The sequence below is a fragment of the Trachurus trachurus genome (genome assembly GCF_905171665.1).
Source record: "Trachurus trachurus genome assembly, chromosome: 19".
In the NCBI taxonomy this organism is placed as follows: domain Eukaryota; kingdom Metazoa; phylum Chordata; class Actinopteri; order Carangiformes; family Carangidae; genus Trachurus; species Trachurus trachurus.
In genome coordinates this window covers 18116101-18143064 of record NC_139913.1, presented here as the reverse complement: position 1 = coordinate 18143064, position 26964 = coordinate 18116101, and the positions used below count along the sequence as shown (strand labels likewise).

Sequence of the window (26964 nt, the reverse complement as noted above, 5' to 3'; positions counted from 1 at the left end):
ACGACAGTCATGCTTGCTGCAGACTAATAAATCCTGTAATGAAGTGCCTCATCAGTTACTGCTTGTCTGTCAAACACAACCAAGTGCGAAACAACAGATGAAAAAGCTGTGGATTCAAAATGAGAGCAAGGCTGGTGGAATTTCCAATGAGCTGTGACGAGCTGCTTTGTTTTTCTTTTCTTTAGAAGTCTTTATTCATTTCACTTCTGCCAGTTTGTCTTTTTTAAACATCAGTAACACCAAATGGCATAATTAACGCCATTTTTCTTGATGCAAATGCCAGTGTTGGAACAGGCACATATTAAGCTTTAACAGCCCTGCAGAGGAGAAAACCATCTTCTCTTCCCATTCTCACAATTAGTTTGTCCATTAGCCCGCAGTAACACAGTGAGCTGAAAAACACCCCCTGTTTTTCTCGATGTTTTCTTTCCTCGTCATCCTCTAGGAACTTGGAAAACAAACAGTCTCCTTTCAAATTTATGACTGGACTAACACGGCATGTATTTTTAAGCTCAGTGGACAGAGTGGACAATGAGAAAATTGGGTTAACCAAAGTAAATAGTTGCACAGACCAGTCGGTTGCTTCTTTTCAGGCAGTTTCTCAATAGGAGACTGTGTTATGGGGAGCAAACCGATGGAAGTCCATTGGGTTTTGAAGGCCAGTAAGCAGTATTCCAATGGACCCATGACCTTATTGTGCTGTATACTTACAGAAGGGAACATAGAGGACAATGTCAGTCTTCAAACATGAACTGACCGCTCAACATTGGACACTTGATACAAAGACATCTATGGAGGCTTTCTCTAATCCCTGCTTCTTGTGATTTCCGCTTGCCGAAGTCTTTCATTATGTTCCTTTCTGCCCCGAGGGCAGTCTAGCTATGCTTTACTGTAACCACACAGGATATGTTGGTTGTAGACTGTGTTTACTATGCATTGTATGTCTATGGACTGACCTGATGGCATGCATGGGACAGAACAAGCAGACACACTCAATGGTTTCTACTATAACAATAGGTTTTGTTCAACTGTTTTACTGATGACATCAGATGTTTCTTTGGTAACACTTTATTTGTCAGCGAGATACTAACAATAACGTATCATAATACCTGACCTTATAAGTCATGATAAAATGCTTTATAGTGTGTAGTTATGATTAATGTAATAAAGCATCATGATCATTTATGAGTATTTATAACTATAGTTATACAGTGCTATAACTGCATTATAACTTATAAGTATGGTTATAATGTGTTATAGAGATAGGCGTCAAATAAAGTGTTACCGTTTATTTGTATGGGAGCGTCTGAAAATCTGACTGGTTTGTGTTCACACAGGCACCCAACACCAATTTATCACACCCCTTAGTGACGAGGGGTTCCCTCCAAACTAAGTCATGACTGTTTCAAAATGTTACAAAGAAATTAAGTGCTTGAAGTCAAATTAAAGTGTCTACTCATCTCCACATCAGTACAAACTTGTCTTTTTTTGTTTTGTTTTCCCCTTTGTTTTCCCCTTCACAAAGCTAGAATTTCTCCTTTTTAATCCACGTTTTTCCTCCCTTCACCTCCTGCAATTCCCTTTCCAGCAATCCCACCCACTTAAACAATTTGAATTTTATTTACCTTACATATTGTGTTTTATTTCAGTTGGACCATTTCCCTCCAAACTAAGTCATGACCTGTTTCTTTTTATCAGCTTCATGTGTTTTCCTTCTGGGTGAGACCGTTTCTTAAAGCCTCTGGGGTTCATCTTGTCTTGCACTGCACAGCTTCCTCTCTCTTTTCCTTTCGAAAATAATTTGGAGTTTCCAAGTAAACTAAACCTAACATTTAAATCTCCCCCTCTCTCATTACAGCGCCTCCACTGCCACAAGAGTAGCTGACACCCATCCAGGCTCCTGGATGCACCCCTCTCACATTATGTGAAGGTGAAAACTAACTGGACCTGAAAGAGGTGAGTTAAATCACAGTGTAGATACTGTTTTTCCTGATGATTCATGCATATCAATAACAGTTGAGGGTCACAGGTTTGTATGATCTCTTGCTGTTTGGTTTAGAGCCTTTGGTCCAATCAAATCCACCAGATCTAGGACCATACAGCTGTCATGAATTTAATAAAGCACAGCACAGCAGGAGACCAGCATTATAACTACATTATATATTACCATTGCTCTGGTCCAAGGGTGAAATATTGTCGTCCAAGCAACCACACATCTTGCATGACTAAAAACAACTCTCTTGCAGCATTAATCCTACATCCACTTTTATATTTATTTCACTTATTAATACAAATTGCACAGCTAAAATATACAACATGAACAACAGAAATAAATGCTGACATGTGGACGGATGCAGAGGTCAGTGGTGGGCAGAGAGAAAGAGGGGAGCGGAGAGAGAGCAGAGAGGCACCATTCACACACATGGTTCTAGTTAGCAGACTTCCATTAAGGACAGTGTGGTCTGGAAGAAACTTTACATTTCACAGTTTAAGGGCATTTTTAAGACACTTCTACCCACCACTGAAAGGTCACCTTCAGTCATTTTATAGGGGTAATACACACTGTGCAGCTGACACAAGCAGAACAACAACAGAAAATTGGAATGCTAACATCAGCAGTGGTTTACATTGTAATGGAATATATAGTGAGGGGAACAAAAAAAAAAGTACATAACTATAAGCTTGCTGTAGGATTTGGTTATAAATTTGCAGTGATAGCCTGAAACCTTTTTTCCCCTGCTTTTTTCAAGTGAAAGGCAGCCATATTGTAAGTCAGCTTTTGTGCTACAGCTACAGATCAAGACTCAAATCATACAACTTCACTTTCTCAACATATTAAATGGATAAACTTGACAGATCTAATATGCTGGTATAGCTATATTTTCTCAAAGGGTGGTTACGTAAGTCCAAGGTAAATACCACATTTCACTTTCAATCTTCATTGTCCTTCAAAGAAGTTCAATCATCCTATTCAAATGATTGAATGATCTCAATGTTAGCTAGTTTAAGTAACATTTGATGGCCGAAAACACTGCAAAAAACCACTTGAAGTCAGAGTTCAGAGGTATTCAAACTAGAAAGTCTCCTTCTTCTGCAGTTAGGCTCCATCTGCACGGATAACTCCACATAAGATAGTGGAGGTCTTGGGGGAAGGGAGGGATCCGGTGCCTTTGTGTCTGGGTTTCAAGTTCACTGTTTGAAAAACTCTCCTTTGCTTTTTTTCCATGCCTCAATCCAGAGGATCGTTAAATGGAAAAAGACTCCTAAGCACTTTCACGCTCAGATTCATGGAAAGTGAGAAAGCAAGGAGATTGTAGTGAGGGTACAGCATGGGGGGATCACAGCTGTTATGGACCCTGGCTCATATCTCATCTCAAAAACTGAAATTGCCTTGTGATTTTAAGTACAATGGAATTTAATGTGAAATAATCCAAACACAGGTCTGAGGTCGCCCCTGTTTGGAGATCAGGTGTCACAGTTGTTTGCAGGTTTTTGGATTTACAGTATGTGCCTTTTTATGCGAGGATGTTTACCTTACATGTAACTCCACTCTTGCATGTGCCGTGTGCATATATATGTGTCACTAACAGCCTGTGAAGTTGATGTTGGCACCAGATGAAAGCACATGCCTGTGAGGGTGGGGGGCTAATCGCTACTTTAATATCAACTCTGTGGAGTTGTGGTCATTATAAACTGCAGCCTGACACACAAAACCAGACTGAACACAGATGTTGTGAGGCAGATAATGCTGGGAACACACTAGAAGTAAATCACAATTGAAAATGCATTGGTTCACATTCAAAACAACGGATGTCTCTAATTTATTTAGTCTCTTGTTCATAAATTTGCTGACTCTAGCATGGGGTTTCCCACAACTCACTGTGTTAGTGAGAGTCACCAAAATATGAAAGGGGCTCCCACTGGAAGGGTAGGTAAGTAAGCTCAACAAACAAAATTATATTTTGTTGCAAAGAAAAAACCTTTATGTATTTGAATTCATATAAATGCCAGTGTTCAGAATTATTTGCATATATATAGGACAAGTTTGATATTTTGGGTAAAAGCTTAGATGAGAAGACAATTAGACAACCGTAACTCTCTTATCACTTTAGCTAAAGGAAGCAGTTATCTTGGCTTGGGAAAGTCCCAGAGACTGTATGCGAGGGAAAACAGCTAGCTTTGTTTTCTCCAAAGTTCAAAACACCTCTAAACATACAAACATGCAAAAACAACAATTTGTGGTTTTGGAAGGAGTTATGTGCAGTTTGTCAACAAAACAGACATGTAACCTCCTGTTGCCATGTTGCATGCTATAGCCAGCAACAGACTAGCTGTTTTCCTCTGCTTAACCTACACACTCATTATACTAGGCTAATTGCAACCTTACTCTATGCTGTGACATGAGAATTATCAGCATCCTTAACCATTATCCACCAATAAGCTATCCAGTTTCCCCTGTGATTGTGATGACAGACACCATAGTCTTCTATTGTGTTCCCAGTACACAGGATTCAAACATGTGCAAAAAGAAAATTACCACCAGTATACAAAATGTTTCCCTTAAGCATGTTGGTCTCAGCCTATATCATATGAATATGTACAATTTTGAGGCATTACACATTTTGCCCTTCACAAACCATTTGAATACAAAACAAAATACAGATCATAAATAGACAATACTTTTTACATAAGGCACAGTTAGTGGCATGTGTGTGTGTGTCTGTGTGTGTTTGCCTCATAGCTGCTGCTCCCCAAACAGTATCTGAGCATACACGGTACCGCTACGTGAAGCCTTGGGCTCTGGGATGGGCTTCACCAGATCCAACTCCGCGTACGTCAAATTCTCCTCCACTATCTTCGGCTAGAGATGGAGAGATGGAGGACAGGGGGGTGGTGGTAAAATAATGATGGAGGAAAAGGGGACGAGGGAAGTGGCAAGAGAGGGGAAGTGGTATTAGTGGGGATAAAAGGACAAAGAGGGCTGGGAATGATTTTTTTGCAGAACTACATTAAGCTAATTACAAGGCTGAAGTTGCTGTAAATTTACCCTGTTTGCTCCAATGAATTGCACTGTCAGACATGAATACTAACAAGACGTCATCTGAACTAAGCTCCCCTTGTTTTTATTCGGCAGACTAAGTTGCCACATCATTCCAGCAATGATTATAAAATTAAACCTGGGTTTTGTGGTTCACTTTTTATTTTTTGGTATTCCTGTCACATGTTTAAAATGCTCTCCATTACATTTGTAGCAATGGATATGGACCTCTAAACTAGGTCCAAGGGACACAAGAAAAATTATAACCAGATTGATTGCTGGTCACTGACAAGTGACAATACAAGTATGATGATGAAAGGAAGCATCTCATGAAAAGGTCTGGGTACTTACCAACACTACTTTCCTTGGCTGTGGTTTTAAAAGTTTGGGTTTCCTTTTGTCTCCAATGGGAGCTGCAGGGACAAAACAAAAGTGGTTTTTGCAGAGACTGAATATGATGTATATGTCTACAATAAGAACCAGACCTCTCCAACACAACCACAAACGTAACAGAGACCACTCTTCACATGGCATTTACAGAGACAGTTGTGAGTGTAGTGAGACATTTTTCGAGTCCCTGACTGCTTCCAGTATTCCCAATTTGATCTTAAAAATCCCTACTCTTTAGCTTCAAGCTACACTAGCCAGTGTTTCATATTATCCATGGATCAAGTGACTGTAATATTATAGGAGTGGCTGTGTATAGAGATGAAAACACAAAGAATCATTCAACCCTGTAGTTCCTATCATATTTTATACCACTTTAGTATCTTTTAGGACATTATTTTGGTTTTATGGCAACTTAAAGGAGAAGTCGGACATCGGAAAAAAAAAGTAGGCTAAAATGTTTTACTACAACCTGCCAATTGGAAACAGTTAGCCTAGCTCTTCAAGAACATCCATATATTTTATCCTGTTTCTTACATCCATTAAAAAAAGCGTAGGCTATTTACATGGGTGTCAAAGTGAAAGTCCTGGGTGACAAAGAGTGACGATACATCTTCTTCCACATGCTAATTAAGACTTGGTGTGGCAGAGCTGTCATGTCTTATGGGTAAGAAAGTTTTCTCAGTCAACTTTGGGAAACAGTCACATGCATAACTCAGCAGGTTATATATGGAAGGGCTGGATGCAGGCCTAAAATTAGCATGGATTGATATTTGGAAAGCAAAGCGGGAAAAAAAAAGAAAAATGATAGTGTAAACCTCACATGGAGCTGATGGTCACATTAATATATTTTTTTAGTGTTCCCTGGTATAAGTACAGGGATTATAATCTCATTTCCTTTAAGTATGTCTGCATTAGAGTGAAAGGCTCTCAGATCACAGGAAGCTTTACCTTTGGCCGGTATCTCTGGTGGAACCTCCTCTTGGTAGTCTCTGCTTCTCTTCTTCCTGTACCTCCTCTCCTTCTGAGGCAGAGCAGGAGACATACTGACCACACTGGTAACTGTCTCCCCCGAGCTGCAGTGAAAACAGATTACAAGCGGTTCAGTACAGTTAAAAACATATTATTCTGATACATCTTCCTTAAATCTTTATTTAAATGTAAAGCGCACCTGTTCTGTGGGCTTTTGACCAGGTGGTAATTATCTGCAAGGGTAGAACACATACAGAATCATCACATCTGGTGAAGAGACATTGATATTTATTTGGTTTTTGTACTTTCAATGTGCTGCTGACCTTTTAACCTCTTCTTCCTCTGTACATACTGGCAGGTTACTGTCACCGTGAACATGCACATGCACAGCAGGCCCACTGAGCAGATCAGCACCGCACACAGGTACACATCTGAAACACACAAAAATGTACACAAACACATACACATTGGTCCACCAGTGCAGCAACCTCATGCCACTGCTTCACTGCACACAAAAATCTGAAGGGAAAAAAAAGGAGCTAGTACATGGTTTACTGAGCTATTTAAAGCACTGTAGTATATCCTTTGGGTTGGGTTATTTCTGTCTGCCAAGGACGATACAGTGCCAGTCCACCACAAAAACAAAACACACACACTGAAACATTCAGACACACTGAAAATATGACAACTTACCTTCAAACAAGCTCCACAGGCTGTCTTTGGCCTTGGTGGCTGGTAGGACATGCACTACAGAGAGAAAGAAGGAGAGAAGAGAAACATGTAAAGTCCATAGTCATCGCTGTGGCTTCCCTGCCGCCTGATTACACACCGGCTAAAGTTTAAATAAGGCTAATTGTAGGAAGACAACGAGCCGGGGTGGGCCTCCTCCCTGCCCGCTCCTGTCTCTGATTCACTGTTCAGAGGGCTCAACCTTATAACCTTTACTCAATACAAGGATAAATAACTCATGAACACTGCAATGAATGCAAACAGTTGGTTTGCTGCTCTGCTTCTCTTCCAGGGAACATGTCCTCACTGAATGTCAATGTACTGCCTCATGTTTTTTCCTTCTGTGACATGAATATTAAAATGTCTCCAGGAACATTCAGATCATTGTCTCTATGATTTACAGACATTCAATAACTTGAATTCAAGCTGTGTTTCCCTTTTTTGGGAAACCATTTGCCATTATTGAAGCTTAGCCAAGTAGCAAGAGCATTCAAAACCACAACATACAGTAAACATACATGCAACACATCATTATAATAGCACAGGGACAATATAACTCCACACAGCAAGGCCCTAGGCCATGCTAAACTGCACCATTTTGCCACCAATCATTACTGTATACACTGTAAATGCCATCGTCATTATTAGCGTCATTATTACTTTAGAATAGAGAAATATAGAGATACAGGAGTAAGTAAGAGATGACATGCAACAAGAAGGATGTTAATCAGACTATGAATCTATGTATTATTCTATCAGCTGACTAATGCTAGCTCCATGAGTTAGTAAGACTTTCATCTCGGGACTTTTTAAGATCTCAGCTGCTTCAGATGAAATGATAACCTTGCAACGAATCTAAAATGTGCAATACATGGTGTTTAAGTTATGGCTTGTTGTACCCCAAAAATCTAATATGAGAACCAATGAGGGATTAAAGATCTTTTAATGCAGCATATATCTATAATGGAAATCTCAGCTATGCACCACTTATGTCCAAATGACTGAGAGTATGCTTCCCATACTAAATGTGAAATCTTCTTGCCCCCACACACTCGCTCATTTCTCCATCCCATCTGACCGCTGTCGCCTTAACAGCACCATACTCTTGCTGAGCTGCTGGTAGGAAGCTTGTGAACTGACACCCACTGCGACATCTTGAAATACACCAAACCACCAGCAGCTGACGACAAACAGGCTTGCCACCACCACACCGACTGGAGACGTTCCCACAGGCAGACAGGGAAAGACGGCATGGAGACGGACTGACTGGCAGACCAGCATGCAATGTCTCCGATAATCCATAAACTCACTTTATCCAGATGTACATAAAAAATACATCTAAATGATATAGGCCTATAAGAAACTGAATACTTAGGATGAACTCTGGCACAACTTTCACCAAGAAAAAAAAGGTTAGATTTAAAGCTGAGACCATTAAACTGTGTGAAACAGTATAGGTATGAATTAAAATCTGTCAAACCTCACATAAAGCAGTGGGATGTTTATAGCAAAGTCTGCAGTTCTACGATAAAATCCTAGAAAAGAGTTTCTGCAAAATGCTGCAATGCTTATAGCTCTACAGTCAGTCCATTTATTTTGTTAGAGGATAACATTTATTAAACTAATCTTCACTGTGGAAGGACAGAAATGATAGGGCATCCCTAAAAAAATATGAATCAGTGTTTGCATTTTCCCACTCCGCATTCTGCTGCTTTCAATCTCACATTCATGTTACTGTATCTCCCACAGATAGATAGAGTTTTGAAATAAGCTGTTCAGTTTGTGGGCTTTTTTTTAGATAATGAAAATAAGTTGATTAACATGTTTCTGTAGGTTTAAAGGTGTTTATGAAGAAGCAGTAGCAAGATATCTTTGGACTTGGTCCCATATGTGAAACCACTAACCCTAGGCTGATTATATGTGACCTACATTCTGCAGTTTGGAAACAAACATTTTTAAAGGGAAGATAGGCTTGCAGGTTAAACGGTGTCAGACTGTGCTAGGCAGCCCATTTATCAGCATGAATCATAATGGGAAAAAGTCAGATCCACTTGACTTATCCAACTCAATGGTATAGGGCAAAAAAAATTTAACACCAGAAGTTACTAATTGAAGGTTACATGAACTATTTTTTTAACCAGCTTGTAAAAGGCAAAACAACTTTAATATCTTTCATGTGTTAGCAGGTGTCTTCAATGAACTCATAACTGTTGTATTATTTTGCAAAACATGTGTGAACAGCTTCTTTTGTCTATATAAAATTGGTCTTGTAACTTTCGTGGTCATGAAAATGCTAAAACAATCGCTGACAATACAACATATCATACGACATATCTGTGGTTAGACTGTGGCAAATTAATCCAAACACTGTAGTCTCAGCCTATTATCTAAAACAGACTTTCTCCAGTTGTCTCTGATGGCAGATGATTTGATTTAAAGCTCTACCCTTCCCTCACAGTGAATTATTCACAGCGTAAATCTCGATAACATCTATGACGTTCATGTGGAGTTTTTCTGTGCGGCTCTGTCAGTGCTGCAGCTGTACATGTTGGAATAATCAGCAATCGGACACTTTTGTGCTATAAAACTGCCTTTTTATCCTCATCTAACAGAATGTCTTCTTTTCACAGCAGCTTTTGAATGGCAGAAGGCTCCGTCGCACAGGAAGTGGAAACATGCAACAAAACTACTTTTTGTTCACCAGAACCGCTGCGTTGCATTCAGTTGCTGACCCAACAAACCCAACGCTGTAAACATCAATATACAGACGTGGACTGGGGTGAATAATGATCCTCTCTGTCTTCACTGTCCTCTGAGTCAGTCAATGCTGTAATTTACTGTATTATAAGTGACTGGAGATGAATGTAAGTACACAGCAGTGTTGTGCCTCTTCACAAAGCTTCAAATAATCCGCCCTTTAACTTCTTGTATCCTTTCTTCTAGGAATTAGCATTTTTCCATTCAGTTATTCACTGTGTCTCTGTTGAGGACTTCACGATAAGATGATGTTGTTGGTTTTTCACTGTTATGGCCGCTTGTTCTAACACAGTTTTGTACAGAAAAACCATATGAAATGTGTGTGACCTCTGAATGGTGATATTTTTGAGTTAAGAGGTCCACATTCTCACTATACTTAAACCCACGCCACATCCGTGTGCTGTGTACGTCTTGTTAACTTGTAGTCGCCCACATGTGCTATAGAAATACAAAAGTTTGGTGTGTTTATGCCAAGAGGAGGCTCTATCCACACTATTCTTCTACCAAACCCTCTGACCTCTCTGCCTGTGTTTATTATAGCAGTAGTAAGTAGAGTAATGGCAGTTTTGTGTGTGAGACGGATTGTGGAAACACCTGGTCACCTAATGTTATCCGACAGGAATTCCATCAGTTTGACGTCACACACACACACAAACACACGCATGTGGACATGCGGCCTCAGTCATCTGCTGTCTCTCATCTGAAGTGGGGACCAGGAGTAATGGTCCCACAGGGGTTTTAACCCCTCAGAAGTGAAGCTGATGTTTATCATGGCTGTCAACCGTTGGTGTGGAAAAAGCACCAACTACCTGCTGGTCCACTGGGCAGAAATAGAACAGTTTTCCTCTGTTGTTAGAACTTTGGCCCTGAACCGTGCACTCTCCCAACCCAGATCCTGAACAGTGTTTATATTACTAATGAGAGCTAGTCATTACTCTGAATTGAAGTGGTGACCAATTTAAAACAGTGACTGTTTTGGTTACAGTTTTGGTTAACCTACATTAAAGCAGAAGTGAGTGGTCCGGTCGTTTTCGCTAATGCTGCGTTCCAGGCAGGCTTTTGAAATCGTAAATTACAGCTTCAAGTCACAACTTACGACTTTGTAGCGTTCCAGGCAACCCACTCGTGTTTTTCCGACCTGTTTTACCGGTGAAAGTCACTATAACGGCCACTCGTAACTTCCGACCGGTGAACTCGTACCAGATCGAACTGGTACCACTTCACGGTCGGAAAAATACGAGTTTCCTTGAACGCACCATAACAGTCCTCGTCGCTACGTCACCACATTCACGGCGTCCCTTGGCTGCACACACAGCCCTGCATGCCGTTCTCTCTCCTCATTGGATAAAAACTGTAGGATACGATAAATGTTTTCTCCTCGGCTCAGAGCAGAGCAGAGGGACTGAGAGACCCGTGTTTCAGTCCAAACACTCTATGTAAGTGATTGCTGTCGGAAGATATAACTATTTAAGACTTATATTAACACAAATATATCACTCACTTCTGCTTTAAGGGATACATCCCTCCGCACACACAGTTTACAACAGCCCGCTTGAAAATTTGGGAATTTAAAAGATGGCTTTTGGCCAGCAGGAGAGGTCTGACGAAAGATGCTACTGAGTTTGCATCTCTGAATTTTCTTACCTTTCACATTCAATTCTGACATTTTCTTATAATTTCGTTGAGTTTGTGTTTTTTTGTTGTTGTTTTTTTTCCCAAAAAGCTCCCATGAAATTTCAATAAAAGGCTGGATCACGGTTGGATCAAGCCTTTCTGATGAGTCTAATTTAGATTTGGAGTTCATTTTATTTGGAGGAAAAAATACCCATCCAACCTTAAATCATTTGTACAGAACAGTAAAGTGGGGCTGCGTCATACATCCTCATCTACTGTACATAGAACATGTGTTATCCACATTGCAAGATGCTCCCAAACTGTGGTGCAGGTGGTGTCTCAACAGGCTTTGGAACAGGGAGGTATTCTGGTCCTCTGGTGAATCTCTGGTTAAGCTTCTTGTCATCTCGAATGAAAAATAAACAATGTCTGTATTTTCTACATCTATTGCCATTCAGGTCATAATTGCTGTATTCATTCAAAAATGTCGCAGTAGGCCTTTTTATTATTATCACTTAAAACCATAATGGGCCGGTACTTCCTGGGATGAAAATAGCTCTCCACATCCTTGACCACTAAACGTTTAGAGCCAGACACGAGCCGGCTGCCCACTCAACTGTCACTGCAGACAAACATTCAGACTTTACCTTCCTCAGCACAACTATCTCTTGTTGCAGTTATGCTGAGTCTCTCTGGACTCCCTGTCTGTTCTACTTCTGGGAGGGAAACTCCTGGTCGTGGCCAATGTCAACAGCTCTCGGAGGGGACTGTGTGTCTGCCCGAGCTTAGACTTGGCCGTAGACACCCCAAAAGTCATAGCCCGTAGAAACACTTCCATGGAAAATGCGGTGAGCAATGTCTACTGTTGTTCAAAGTGGGGAGGAACACCAATGGTAATATGGTAATAAATTTAATGACAAATTGTCTTCACGTTCTGATTCATTGCTGCAGAGAAAAAGCTGCACATTTTCAGACACAGGGAATAGCAATATATTGTTCACTAAGCCCCTCAACCCAAATAGCCATTTCTTCTCATTACCTCCACAGTAATGGGGCTACACAGCAGATCTGCCAAGCTTTGGATTTCGCAGTGGATTGAGATCTACTAAAAATTATACCAAGAATTCTAAGAATTTAATCGCTGGTATTATTTTTCTAGATTCTCCTAAACTAAAAACCCACCTGTTCATTCCATTCCTCCGAAGCACCTGTTTAATCCATTTCTATCTAAGATACAAATGTAGGCTTTATATGCCTAAATAACTCGCTTAACCCAATAGTGACCAAACATTCTGTGGTAGTGAGCATCACTTGCCAAGAGCGGGGCTGGCCTAACTAAGCGTCTTCCTGTTGATGCTAAAGGTGGCTATGAACAATAGCAAAATTTACAGATAGTGCCTTTAACTATCATCAGTTTGGGTTATAGATTGCATTACAAAAAATCTTGTTCACATCTTACATAATTTAGCATTTAATCCTTTCTTTGGAAGCTGATCCTGTATGCTAACAGCTAACATTATCAGCTATGTGCAAATTTTTAGGCCATTTCTGCAAATTGACCCCCTGACAGTGAAAGTTTCTAAACAAGAATAGGTTATGTTGTCAGGGAGAACAGTCTTACATTTTTCTTTATCATTATGCATAATACAATGACAATTCAACTCTACACTGCAATAAAAGAAAAATAACACTTCTTTGTTTTTCAAATTTTGTTTTCTATATGAATGGGGTAACAAAGTCATCCAGTTTATGAAGCTAATGTTAATGTTAATGGTAAACAGCTGAATACCTGTAGCTAATAAAATCTGCTAAGTACAGTTGTGTTTTTTTTAAATCCAGCAATTAGTCATCTGCAACAAATGTATCTCTACCTCTGTCTGAAACCAGGGACACATTGTTTCACACATTTCTCAGAAATTCAAATGATAGGTCTGCTACTGTTATCACCAGTGTGTACTGTGTTACGTAAGGCCTGGCTTGACAGGTGTACAGAGGGGGGGATGGGCTGTGATAGTTGCTTTAAAATCTGCTGTAGAAATCTGACCTGTGATTGAGTAGATGGGAAAAAATGACAAATCTTTTAAAGTTTGCTTCTGGTTTTATAAAAGTGACAGGATCTCTGCTCAGGATCTGGTACCAGTGGATGTGTCATCCGTTCCGTTGAGTGAACGTCTCATGTGCCGGCGGTGGCGCTGAAACCTCACACTCTCTCTGCTCTTTCTCCAAGATCATCCTCTCAGTCTAAGCCACAACTTATTGCAATGGAGGATCCTTTTATCTTCAGGCTTGTTCCTAACCATTGACATTTTCCCTTCAAAATCAAAAGCAGGACAGTGCTTCTGCTCAGTGAACCCACTTCACCAGCTCTTCAGGCAGATGGATTACATCATCCAGTTGTGGTCAGAGAAACTGCTACTACTGGAGACACTGAACGGCTCCCCTTTTTCTAATAGCAGTGAACCTTTTGCACATGTTAAACTTAAACTGTGTGGGGTAATTAACATCACTGCTAACAAATATGTGTTTGTTAAGCCTTAAGCCTTGCATTCACTTTATGAGATCATACTAAGTGACAGAGATCTAACAGGGCATCTATGATTTTTTTTTCTAACGTGCCAAAACCTCAAAACAGTTTGATGTGTTCTCAGCTGAGAGCTGCTCAGTAACACCCACAGTTATCTGTTGCCAGGCTGGCTTAAGCTGTCTCTCTGAAAGCCAACCTGGCATTTGCTTTAAACTATCTGTGGTCTTACTATTATCAAAACTGCATTTATCACTGCTTCTGTTGTGGTTACAGAAATAGTTGTTTCGTCTCCGCCCTACACTATTAAAAAGCGGTGATGTCATTCCGTGAGAAACTACAGCTACTGGTGTCTTCTACCAAGAATTAATGGTAGCAGCCTAATGCAGGCTCTCCCAACCGTTTTAACCCCAAGACCTCAGTTTTACTTCTGACAGTTTGTTACACTAGCTATTTAAAATAAAGACATTTTGGAAACTTGTATAAGTTTCAATCAAGAATGAAGAGTATTTTCCTAGACTCCTTTAACTCAGGAGTCTGGCATAATGTTTGTTGAACTAACCGTTGAGTGTGTACCCTCGGTTATCATCACATATTTACAGCAATTGCTTTCATGAGCAGATATGAATGCTTTGCAAATGTTTTACCCTGAGTGTTGCCTCTTAGGCTGAATACAAGCTGCCTATCAGAGTCCTCTCTGATAGGTCCTTAAATGGTTTTTAACTCCAAATACCAGCAAACTGGCCTTCTGTGTGTGGGTCCTTATTTTGTTAATCAAGCATGCATGCACTTGGTTAACATGATACATATTCGTATTTGCTGGCACAACTTCATCGACTTACAGGGTGTGTGGTGAAAGAAAAAAAAATCTAAAGAGGTCAAAGGTCCTTTAAGGAGAACCTTAGGCCTTTGAGTTGCCCTCTGTTTCTATGGAGGATTTGATATTTTGGTATACAATAGAAACACTATCGGACTCTAAGGAATTATTGCTGACCGACCATCTGTTTTTCAATTGAATGTGGGTGTTAGATAAAGACTTTGCATGTAGCTACAGTCTTTTTCCCCTGGCTTCAGTGTGGATAAAATAATAGTAGCTTTATTCTCATTATATTGAGGGCCATACAACTACAGTGAAATCTGAGGACATTTAAAACAATTAAAACAACTAAAGTATCAGAACAAAAAAGCCACTGATGAGGGCAGTAAAGTGCAATATGCAATATAAAATGTGCATCTTAACAATGTGAAGCCAGATGATGCTCACAGAGTCAGTGACAGGCAAAGCAGAATGATAAATCCAGCCCTCACCTCTGAGCTCAGTAGCAGCGGTGCAGTTGGATGAGGCCTTCCAGCGGTCCTGGTGCTTTTTAAACTCCTGCACCCGGCACATGTACAGCCCCCGGTCCCCCTCCCCCACGTTCAAGATGTGCAGGTCAAAGATCTTCCCCTGCTTCACCACCGTCAGCTTCAGTTTGGGCCACGGGAAGCTCTTGGTGTAGTTGCCATAGAAACGGGCCTTCCTCATGTTGACGCGTGCGATTAGGAGTTCGTCCTCCAGCCGGTCTGTGCCCGCTGGTAGGAAGGTCCATTTCACTACTGGTAAAGCGGCATTTCGACGTCGCTGGGACACGACACAGGACAGAGTGATGTTCTGACCCTCCTGGGCCACGGTGAAGGGGGATGGAGTGATGGTGACGTTGATGGCAAAACACAAATCTGCAGGAGCAAGTTTTAGACAAGTTATTTTAGATGTGCCACACAGCAGCAACATATGAAAACGATATCACAACTCTTTACAAAAATTATATTTCTTTGAAGCGTTGTTTTGGTCACTTTCTTTGACTGCATGTAGTTAGTTGTGGCATCTCTCTTAACCAATTAAGTTTTTTTCCAGTCTTACAATTATTTGGTAGGGGAGACTGGGGACAGTTGCAACAAGGGACGGTTGCAACAAGCCTTATTTCTCCAATCAGAAACATGCTAGAGTAATGACACTCACACTGCACATTCACAGTTAGACCCCCTACCCACCAATAATAGAAAATACATATTCAGCATCTGCTCCTGCTTGTACTGAGACAAAGTTGTTTTAAGGGTATGAAAGTAGCTTTTTTCATGAACTGTATTTTTGTCATACTGTCCTGACCTTTTGTATGAATTAATCCAAACCTACCTAGTTTGAATCACTGTTTTGTTGACTATCAAATGACGTGGTTAGCATGTGTCAGTGTCATTGTGTCTAGCTAGTACATGATGTTTTGTCATGGCTGACAGGGTGGGGACGGTTGCAACAACTGCCATTTGAATATAGAAGCACTATGCAAATGCAAAAGTATAAAATGAAACATTTTTAGCTTAAAATAGGCACAATATATCTATTTTTTTTCCTCATGATGAACAGAACAGCCAGTTATATTAAACCATGAGAGACTAAGATTTCAAAAATAATTCTCCAGATAACTTCCTATAATGAAATATGCAATTTGTAGTTGTATCTTATTCTATGGGACAGACGTAGCCACATATATTTTCCTTTGAAAATTAGAGAAAAGTAAATTTATTTGATGTCATACAGTGAATAAATCATCCAAAAGTAGAGTACATGTTTATAAAAGTTTCTTGTATTGCAAATAGTTTCATTCTTCTTGTCTCACACTGAGCTATTGAGTTTTATTACCACTGTTAACCTCTGCACATTGACTCAAGGCCTATGTTCTACGCAAAACCAAACTCCAACTGTCCTCTGATAAATATTACTAAATAACTAAATAATACTATAGTATTATTGTAAGACAACACATATTTTAGGAATACTATGCTTATTGAGACAAAAATCAAAAGTTAATTAGTGAAATTTAATGTATGTTTAATATGTTGCAACCGTCCCTGATCCGTGTTGCAACTGTCCCCACGTTTGGGGTCAGTTGCAACGTCTGGATTCTTCCATTCAAATGAATATTGTGATTGATGTGTCATATGTAACCATCTTTGAATGGTATGACTAATTAGCTGACAAATGTATGTTTAATCTATAAAAGTTTGGTGAGCCGAGTCCAAATAGTCTCTGAGTAACTGAGAAAAATGTAAAAAGTGTTGCAACTGTCCCCAGTCTCCCCTATATAAGAACTTTAGATACACTGTAAAAAATTAGCACGCAAAATTACAGGAATTAGGGAAAATATTTGATATACATTCACTTTTTGATTGCTGTTTAGTTGCTCGAAAGTTTAGGCTGAGGCCTTCTGAGTCCCTGTCCTTCAACAGAGAGGAGTTACACAGTCAGTTCTCAATATGACACATGAGTGTCATCACGTCGTAAATATGGATGTTACATCAGTAGCAACTAAAAGGGAGTGCAGTGCTATGGCCAGGATGAACTAATGTGATGTTTGTCAACCAAAACAGTGGGAAGAACCAGTTTTCACCCCTATTTCATTATAAAAACAATGGTTTTCATGGAGGTACAATTCATGCATCAAGTTTTTTGATCTATTCTAACCCTAATCTAACCCATAGCTTGATCTGGCTCAACTTGAACTCCTGATGAGGGTTGAGCTGAATGGAAGTTGATTCAACTCAAACTAACCTGATTGAAACTAATGTGGAGTTAAATAGCCTACTAAATTGTTAGTTAGGTGATTTCATTAAATTTACGTGAATTGTTACAGCGTGAGCAGCTGTGGTCCAAATATGTCTAGGTGGAAGGAGCAAATGACAAAACAATCTCCACTCAAGCTCTACTTATTCACTCACTCTGGAGCTTTTCACTGTATCAAATAACGTTATTATTTTCCACAATTCTCAGTTTTTTCAACCACTTTTTTCCAAATTCAAGAATCCACTGTCCAACATGGCTGCACATCTTTTAAATTCATCTGCGTAAAAATAAGAAGGTTGCTTCGTCATGGGATTCTGTTTCAAATTTCAAATCACACATTCATCCAGTTCAGATTTATTTTCAAAAGTCTCTCTATCTGTGTGAACTCTATGGGGGAAAAAAACACAAATGCAAGGAAAAGTGCAATCTAAAAGTAGATGTGTATTCACACAGGGGATGGAAGTCCTTTTCATTCCACTTCCAATCACCTCCTGAAAATCACAGTGCAGCAGCCTAATGGTTTAAAGATGGCATGCATTACCAAGAGAAGAAGCTAATGCCTCACTGATCGACTTCCACATGTCTCTTGATCGCCAAAACAGTGTTAAAGATCAATAATCTGAATAACAAATGCACCGAGGCTTTGTTCCACAAGTGGAGGCTGTAGGTCATATATCTGAAAACGCATACAGTCACTGTGAGAGCTGTTGCCCAACAGTTTTCTTCCCACTCACACCGACAGCGGTATTGTTTTTGGCACATGACGACATACGTGGGATGAATATTGAGGAACAAACTTTATTGCTGAATGAGTTGCATGACAATATATCACACGTTTTTCCGTCATTGGGCAATTTCATATTCATATAACACTTTCCACGACACGCAGGCATTTTACTGTCACACAGATGCTTTGAACGCAACACGTAATTAAAACTCACTGCCTTTTATGGAGCATTTATCTCTCATTTGGTTTCAGAAAATAGCAGTGAGAGGTTAAAAAAAGTATTGTTTTAGTGTTAAAAGGTGACTTTAAACTCTAAACTATTACATTTAGTAATGTGTTGACAGCAGATCACTGAAATCAGCCCTGTTTTACTTTCAAATACTCAAAGGAACACCAACAATTTTCACTTTAGAATTCCCTTTCATCTCTGCAAACATATGCAACTTTGAAAAAAGTGGTGATTTTCTTGCCAGCACACCCTACAATCTGTTGGAGTGTATTTATTTTAGCAACGACGGGAAAGAACACGCACTGTTCACGTTTTAGAGCAGTTAAAGGAGCATCTTATCAATTGAAAATGTTTTTTCTCCATCTCCTCTCTGATCACCATCTCTGATTCTCAGATGTTTTGTGCAAAGCTTCTCTGACAAACAGTGGAGAACATTTCTCCTGCACCACATCATCTCTGGTATGAAGAAAAATAAACTTTTCCTACCTCCAAACAGTGCTCGGGTGAGGAGAGCGAAGACCACAGAGGAGATCTTCATTTTCCACGGCTGCAGCCTCCATAAACTTTCAGTTAAATGCCTCTGAAGAAAAGAAGCCCCAGGTTTCCTCCTCCTCCTCCTCCTCCTCACCCACCACACCAACCCTTCCCCGCCTCAGCCGTGGAGTGTAATATGAAACATTGGCCACTCTGTTTCTCCTCAGAACCTCCCTTCGGCACCTCCCCCCTCCTGTCACACACAGTGAAAACACATTTGGCAGTCTCACGTGCTCACACACACACACACACACATATTATACATGCATGCAGAGCAGAAAGAAGCAGACAGGTGAGTATACGCGAGGGTGCACGTGCACACACTCACACACCTCTGGTTGTGGCGAGTGAGTGGGAAATGTAATTTCCTGTGCAGGATGGAGGGGAGGGACGAGTGTGTTGTTGAGATTGACGCCGAGCAAATCACACTTCCAGCTGTGGAGGACACCAGGCGCAGACCTCAGTCAGGGCTTTTATTTTGGAACACACATGCTGACACAGGGGGGGAGGAGTGGGTTTCCACTCCATGTTTTTGTGTGGGCATGTGTGGTCAATGAAATGATGGAGAAAACTTTATGTATATTCATTTTGTACTTAAGTTTAGTGCTTTTAATTAAACCAGAGTTTCCCCAAGCGTTTTTTTCCTCATATTGTTTTCAAAGCTGCCTCTTGAAATCTGTGGTTAATGTTGTGTCTGTGTATCTCAGTGTGTGTCTGCATCTATTTCCCATCATCTCTTGTCTCATGTAACAGGATCTCACAGTGAATCTTTGTGCAGCAGTCTGTCATCTCGGGGTTTCTGGGACACTTTTCTGGCTTTTATCAAACCTCAGAGCGCAGAGCTTTGGAGATCCAGGACACTTTTGATTTACAGATAATAGCGCAGACGGATTGCAGGGCCTCGTAAGTGGCCCTAGTCTGGCGACAGTCTGACAAACAAAGCCGATCCCTTCACAAAGACGTCCCCACTTTACTACAGTAAAGCTCCATAACCTACTGCATTTGGTGAAAAATGTTGCGTGGGATTTACCAAATTAGGGCTCTAAACACAGTGCAGAAGTCCTTGCTCATGCATTTTTCCTGCTTATTATCAGCTCTGCAGACAATTCCCTCTTTAATGTTGTACACCAGAGAAAAATACAGTTTTTCGGCATAAGTTGTTATGGCTAACACGTTAGCAAATGGCCACAGCCAGCAGACACCAGAGCAGCGTTCATGTGAGTTCAGTTTTTAATTGAAGTCCCCTCCTTTAGCTCTGTTCTCCACAAACTCAAATGAAAAATAACCAGCTCCAAGATTAGCTTTCTTTGACATTTTGTTGCTAGCTCTGTCTCTTTGACTTTGGCTCCCAACAAGGACACAATCACTGAGGAGAGCTGTTGGGTTGAAAACTGTTTATTAAAGCAGAGTTTGTGGTCTAAATGTAAAACAATGCAGGAGGCTTGATGAAGCTGAGGAGGACTGGCAATAAATTACTGTGCCGTTTGTTAGCAATGTGTTGCTTTTGCAAACTAGATACAGATGGAACATTTAGCTAAATACCCCTCTATATTCACCAGCTAGTGTCTAGTTTTTCGTCTCCTGCTTTGTGTTTATCAGAACAGTTAAACTGATGGAAGCTGGTAAAACCAAAAAGAAAATGAGCCAAAAGATGCTAAATGCACAATAGAGCTGAAACTACAAGGTTTGGTAATAATCATCTGTTGATCAAACACTGGAAGAAACTCCTTTCACATTACAGTATGCATTCTCATTTGATCCTTTGTTAATTCTGACTGCTGAGAGATGTTTATGCTGCCAGACAGCAAGAGACAGACAGAAAGACTCTCTTAAGGAGCAGATAGTTAACATGTAAACAATCCAGATCTTTGCTGTGAAATGTCTTATCATTGTACTAAAAGATGTTTCTAAAGTTTTCATCTGGAATGAGTCAAAAGTGCAGCACGAGTTCAGTAACTGCGCAATTAACAGTAAGACTCCAACAATGAGAACATCTGCTAGATATTATTCTATGTTTGCATATAGAATTACCAGTACATTAGAGACGGATTTTATTGATTCTTCTTCATCTGGTGTGGAGGACGAGGTCTTAGAAACTTGGCAGAAGGCTGAGACTCCTAATTAGGATGATATAGATCATATGGTATGGAGGTGGATCAGTGCCAAAACTGTGTATCCTGAGTCTGAGAACTAAACCTGCATGCAGTAAGTGCACCAGTGCAATAGATTTACATTTTGATATCTCAACACAACACAAGCCAACTAATAAGAAAGCAGACATTGAAAAAACATGTTTATGGATGTTTAGATTAATCTAAAATTGATGCATAGGCCTATTTCTATCTTACATTTGAATTACTTTTGAGTTTTGTTTCCTGAACTGTTTTTCCCATAGTTTCGCTTGAGTCTTGTGATGAGATTAAAGCTATGATTGAACATCGTCAAAGTGGACTTTGGTGAGTATGTTTTATTCAATTTGTTAGTTATTTTCAAAATGCATTTCATATCCAAAACTCCAAAGAGCCTATTGGGTCAGTGAAATGCTCAGTAAAAGGAAACACCTCAGCACACTGTTAGGCTCCTACCGCAGCGTGTTCATAATGTAAGAGGGAAAGTGTCACCAAAAGATGAACCAAGTGAGTTTATTTGTCAGTCAGTATGTGTTCTGATGTAAATACAAGTGATCACATTTTCAAGATTAATTTTCAGGGCTCTGCTGGTGTCTCTTGCTTTGAGGTAAATGTCTCCCCCTTGTGGAATATGTATGAAATGCTTATTCGTTCTGAAGCTTTCTGCTGAGTGGTGCTAAATGATCCCTGAGCATTATATGTGTCAGTAGAGCAGTTGGATTCTCCAAAGAAAGATTTGTCAAAGATCGACATATTTAGGCTCCCAAATGACTGGAGCTTGTTTTTATTAAGGTTAAAAACACACACAACCAAGTAAATATAAATGTATATATAAATTATAAAGATCCTATTGAATACATGTCATTAATGGACAAGTAAGAGGTAAAACAGATCTGTATTGATGTTTGTGTGACAGAAAGAGTGGAGACAACAGGCCACCTGGTTGGCTGTTCACCCAGATACCACTTTTACTGGGTTCACATGGCTCTGCAGATCACTCAGTCTGACCTTTAACACTGCATGTCAGTTGACTCCGCCACCACGGGATTCTCTGATTGGCTGAGATGGCTTACAGTGAGTATGTGAGGCTGTGGTTGACAGTAAAGAGTTAAAATTATTTTTGATACAAACATTCATTCAATTATAATAAGTCAGAGATTTGAAAATAAATATCATTATTAATTTTAGAGTTTAATAACTATATGCCTTATCACCAACATAGTATTTTATACTAATAGTTAGAAAGGTACAAAAGTAATTCATCAGTTTGTTTGTATCATAATCATCATGTTGCTATAATCAACATTGTGAAAGCTGACATCTTACCTCTGTGGGTCCCTTCATAACACCATCTGTGTAAAGAAGAAACCATGACAGACCATGATGTTAACGCTGCATGAAAAGCAGACACAAGAGGTAGGAGATGAACTTGTTGTATTGTTGAGTTGACAAATGACAATAGTAAATAGCTGTATTATGACCCCCTTGGTCCATCACCTCACCTCTGCTGTTGTCATGAACATGTTTCCTGACGATGCAGACCTTGATGAGAAAGAATCCAGCAGCTAAGAACAGGCCAATCCCTACTCCAATCAAAGCGTATTTAATTTCTGTTGAAAAAAAAAAAAGAACAGACATGAACTGACCAGTAACAAACAAACAAGAGGCAAAACAACACCTGCAACAGAGCGGAACGTCGGTTTGGGTAATGCCAGCTCATGTTCAGCCAGCCCAATACTCCGAAGAGCACGTGTGTGTTTGTTTATACAGGGGTGGGGGGTGGGAGGTTAGAAGAGAAGATGTTTGATTTCACAACTTGTTTACATACAGCATAAAGGCCTCAGTCATGGTCTGATGCTCCTTTACGCATATTAGATTGCATCACTTGTGTTTGCAATTTGAATCCTGAACATCTACAAATCATTGTGGGGTGGGGTGGGGTGGGGGGGTGAGTGAGTGGGTGGGTACGACTGTTCAATGGGCCGACACTCTCATGAGAGTTCGACCTCTTCTCATAAACACATATCATCGTCTGGTATCGTGCTTGCGAAGCATGTCATTTCATTTCACAACCCCGACTGATTGGCAATCACTCAGTTTGAAGGCAGTGGATAATAAGCCACTCTCATCCAGTTGAGTCATCACATAAATGTCACAGTATGACACCATGCATGATACTTTTTTACACTACATATCAACTCTAATATAAACTGAAACAATTAAGGCTTAGACTAGTCCGACAACATGAACAGGGACACAGTACAAATGTATTGGGTCTCCAATTTTCAGTCCTGTGTCCTATGGTGACAACTCCTACTAACTTTGGATTCATCAAATTACGTAGATCCAAATATCTAATAAAATAACTAATATCTATCTAATAAAATAATCTGGCATAAACCTGAGACAGCCTCACCTGTGAAGCAGTTATTTCTTCCAGCTGCTCATCCCTGGATGACTATTTCTACTACATAATTTTGTTTTGTCATTCATTGTCTTATTTGATCATTCATAAGTTCACAAGAAAGTAAAACGATCCAGTTATGAACCAAAAAAGAGAACATATTAGAGGGGAGAAAATAGCATAATATTTAGTGTAATGTTTTTCTTCTTACGTTTCTAATCTCATGAAATCATGTAGTGGTCTTGCACTAAAAGTTGTGAATCACTAATCTCCTATATGCTCATATTCCTGTCAGAATATGGCCAATAGATACATAAAACCCCTGGCACATAATCCAGTCCCATCTGGATAATACTCAGGTTAAGCAATTCAATCTTTTTGTAATAAAGCCATTTAATGTTTTGCTGTAAAATGTTAAACCTTTTGCACAGATTTTACTGTGGCATTGCAGAAGTATTGTTGCAGAGCTGGAAACCACAACTTAGGTATGTTATGAAATGATGTCTAATCTACCTTAGAATCAGCTTTATGTTCAGCACATTAGGTTTTCTCTGTTTACCCACCTAGTTTTTCTTCAGAATCTGCTCCATCTCCTCTCACACCCATCAAAAGCCACCCTGAAACACACATTTTATGATATGATTCAGGTCACAAAAACAGGTTATTCAAACAAACAGGAAGAAGGCAACACCACCATGATGTTGCTTACATCAGATAACACTGAACTCATTGAATGGAATCTGCACAACTCAGTGCAAAAGTCTTGCACAATTAACCCATTATACAGCTGCAATATTCTTCTGTGGGGTTGCAGAAAAGTGCAAGTCTTGCTCAAGGGCACTTCTGCAGATGATCCCAACTCAATATTGGAGATTAATGACTATTTAGGAAGGTTAACCTCTGATCCCTGGCTTCAACCTCAGATGACATACAGTAAATGCCACGTGTGCTGAGGTTTTACACTGGTAAACATACATGCTCAGTGTGAAGAAAAAATGTACAGCAATACAGTGAGTCATAAACCACAACACTTAGAGGATGTATAAAACACACACACAAGACACATGCTGCTAATTCTAATGACAGTTTGCCAGAACCACATTTTTTAACAATGATTTTCTGGTAAAGTGCATTTCTAGTGAGGTGACTCAGTCCATGTATGTCTTACAGTAAAAGGATAAGACAAAGAATGAGCCTTCGATTTCAGATCATCTCCGAGGTGGCTTTCTACATGAGTGTAGACAATTTACAGAAAAAAACACAGCAAAACAAACAGTCAAAAAAACAAAAAAACATCCACACTTACTATATTTGCAGCAACAGTAGGAGTTTAAGTTTAAGACCAAGGAAGGTAACGTATCAGGAGAAAACATATACAATTTTATGAATTATTGCCAAGAGACACTTCAGCCATGCATTCAGCTGCTCCAGTCCAGAGGTCAAACCACAGTGGAGTGGTACTGTGGGAGGTGAAGTATGACTGTAACTGAGAATGGAGCAGGCCAGGGTGTTGCTGAGACAGAGCATACACGCCCAGCAAGTGGCTATCTTACATTTTGAAACCACCAGTGGCATTCCTCTGGCAGCCCTTGGGACTTGCCCTGTTGTTGCTGGCTGTGCTCTCCTAAATAGGAAATGTAGTAAATGCATCTTTAAGAGAAATCAGCCAATAACCTGTGACCTTTTGAGCAGTCATTTGTCAGTCAGCATGTGGCAGAATCTAGTGCAAGAACAGGCTAAGTGCCATGCTGAAGGACGCATGTTGAAGTTTGACCACCACAGTGTTGGCCGCTGCAGGTGCTGAACCTGTGACAGATCATGGGATGATTTGTGTATCAGTCTATGGTAATTTAAGCTTAACACGTCCTGAGTGTCTGGAGATAATGTTTCCAGTGACCAGAGGGTGACCTCTTACATAATGTGTTGTGTCCAGCAAGCACAGCATGGACAGTCTACCAGCTCACTCTAAGTAAGATTATAGGTCCATGAGAAATAACATTTGCAATCATGCACTGCACCGATATTGTTGTGATATTGTACAATGCCTGAAAATGAAAATGCAACAAAGATTTCATCACAATGCAAGCTGCATAAGGATACAAATGTTATGATTTCGTAGTATGTTTTTTCAGACCGATTATTCTAACAAAACAACGATTGTACAGAGTCAACATGAATATGCAGGCACTGCACTGTGCCTTCAATTCAAATTAAAGTAAAAAAAGTCAATAAGCAACATTGAGGTTTCCTTCTCCATTTAACTTAAGTTTATGATTTTTTAAGTCAATAATGCAGTTAAAGCTATTCTTGTTTACTGTCTGTCTGTTCTACTACTATCAATATAACATTATTAATGTTGACATCACCATATTAAATTTGACATAGACTATCTGTTACTATGATTTCCACCCAGATCCAGTAAGCTACTGTAGTTAGCTTTAACAGGATTTAGCAACTTTTCTTTCCTGGTGTCTTAGTCAGTACAAGTTACGTATAGTATGTGCTATAAATGACTGAACTACCTAAGATGTTAGGTCATTAAAATAACTATATCTGAGATAACAGATGGAGGAAACTCATATGGTTTTAGTTTGAACTTTTAGCTAAAGTTAGCTGTGGCTGTACCACTAGCTCACTTGTTACTGTCTCGTCAGTTGTAGCTTTGAGGCAATGGCCGCTTCTTGGAGACCACAGATCAAACTTTTGGTTTTTATCGTCATGTTGTAGTTAGCCGCACTTCACCACCATTTACACACTGAGCAATGCAATGACAATTTTAACACATATGAGACATAAGACTACAGCGGAAATAATTCTGTGAATCTCATATATTGAAGTCTTGAAAGCAGAGATAAAGATGAATCAAAAAGGTCAATTTAAAATTAAAGAATGCTAAAACATTCTCTGGTATTAAAAAACAGATAAAAATAAAGACAAAGACAAACACTGTCATATTTTTAGTATGGCAAAACAAGGTTTTTATGTAACCACGTTTTGCCCTAGTCCAAATCATTTCTAAAACAACAACATACTTGTCCATAGTACTCACCAGTGATGAGGACAGCCCTGGAGACAGCTGACAAACACCCACATATCTGAAATGCTCTCATGTCTCTTGGTGTATCTAGGGCAGTTTGCTGACTTCTTGAGCTGCCTTGAGTCTTTTGTCTCATGTATCACGACGAGCCATTTCCTGAACTTGAGGGTTTCCGAGCTTTGCTGATAAAAAGATAAATGTATCTGACTGTTATTAAATATCAAATAAGTATCTTGGCCTGTGTTTTTGGCCCTTAAATATACAATCATATTAATATTAAGGTGGAAA

The 26964-nt window shown here is 39.8% G+C and overlaps 2 protein-coding genes across 2 annotated transcripts; both read right to left on the bottom strand.

Annotated features, from left to right (window-relative positions):
• Nucleotides 1-2510: 2510 nt before the first annotated feature.
• vstm4b (V-set and transmembrane domain containing 4b) lies at nucleotides 2511-19328 on the bottom strand. Its single transcript, XM_083993627.1, has 8 exons — nucleotides 19059-19328; nucleotides 15327-15734; nucleotides 7091-7144; nucleotides 6721-6828; nucleotides 6597-6630; nucleotides 6377-6501; nucleotides 5390-5451; nucleotides 2511-4861 (listed from the first exon to the last, which is right to left on the bottom strand). The coding sequence occupies exons 1-8, from the start codon at nucleotides 19108-19110 to the stop codon at nucleotides 4736-4738; spliced, it is 969 nt and encodes a 322-aa protein (XP_083849753.1). The 5' UTR covers nucleotides 19111-19328; the 3' UTR covers nucleotides 2511-4735.
• Nucleotides 19329-19446: 118 nt separating this feature from the next.
• LOC311002304 (transmembrane protein 273-like) lies at nucleotides 19447-25114 on the bottom strand. Its single transcript, XM_083993632.1, has 6 exons — nucleotides 24946-25114; nucleotides 24203-24256; nucleotides 22738-22845; nucleotides 22562-22587; nucleotides 22244-22323; nucleotides 19447-19541 (listed from the first exon to the last, which is right to left on the bottom strand). The coding sequence occupies exons 1-5, from the start codon at nucleotides 25010-25012 to the stop codon at nucleotides 22246-22248; spliced, it is 333 nt and encodes a 110-aa protein (XP_083849758.1). The 5' UTR covers nucleotides 25013-25114; the 3' UTR covers nucleotides 19447-19541; nucleotides 22244-22245.
• Between the last annotated feature and the right edge of the window lie 1850 nt (nucleotides 25115-26964).

Coding starts and splice junctions, on each gene's coding strand:
- vstm4b (XM_083993627.1), bottom strand. CDS start 19,110: ATGAAGATCTCCTCTGTGGTCTTCGCTCTCCTCACCCGAGCACTGTTT. Junction 6,631..6,720: donor GAGGAAGAAGAGGTTAAAAG/GTCAGCAGCACA, acceptor CTACCCTTGCAG/ATAATTACCACCTGGTCAAA. Junction 5,452..6,376: donor ACCAGAGATACCGGCCAAAG/GTAAAGCTTCCT, acceptor TTGTCCCTGCAG/CTCCCATTGGAGACAAAAGG.
- LOC311002304 (XM_083993632.1), bottom strand. CDS start 25,012: ATGTTTTCTCCTGATACGTTACCTTCCTTGGTCTTAAACTTAAACTCC. Junction 22,588..22,737: donor TGTTCATGACAACAGCAGAG/GTGAGGTGATGG, acceptor TTCTTTACACAG/ATGGTGTTATGAAGGGACCC. Junction 22,324..22,561: donor TTATGAAGGGACCCACAGAG/GTAAGATGTCAG, acceptor TGTCAACCACAG/CCTCACATACTCACTGTAAG.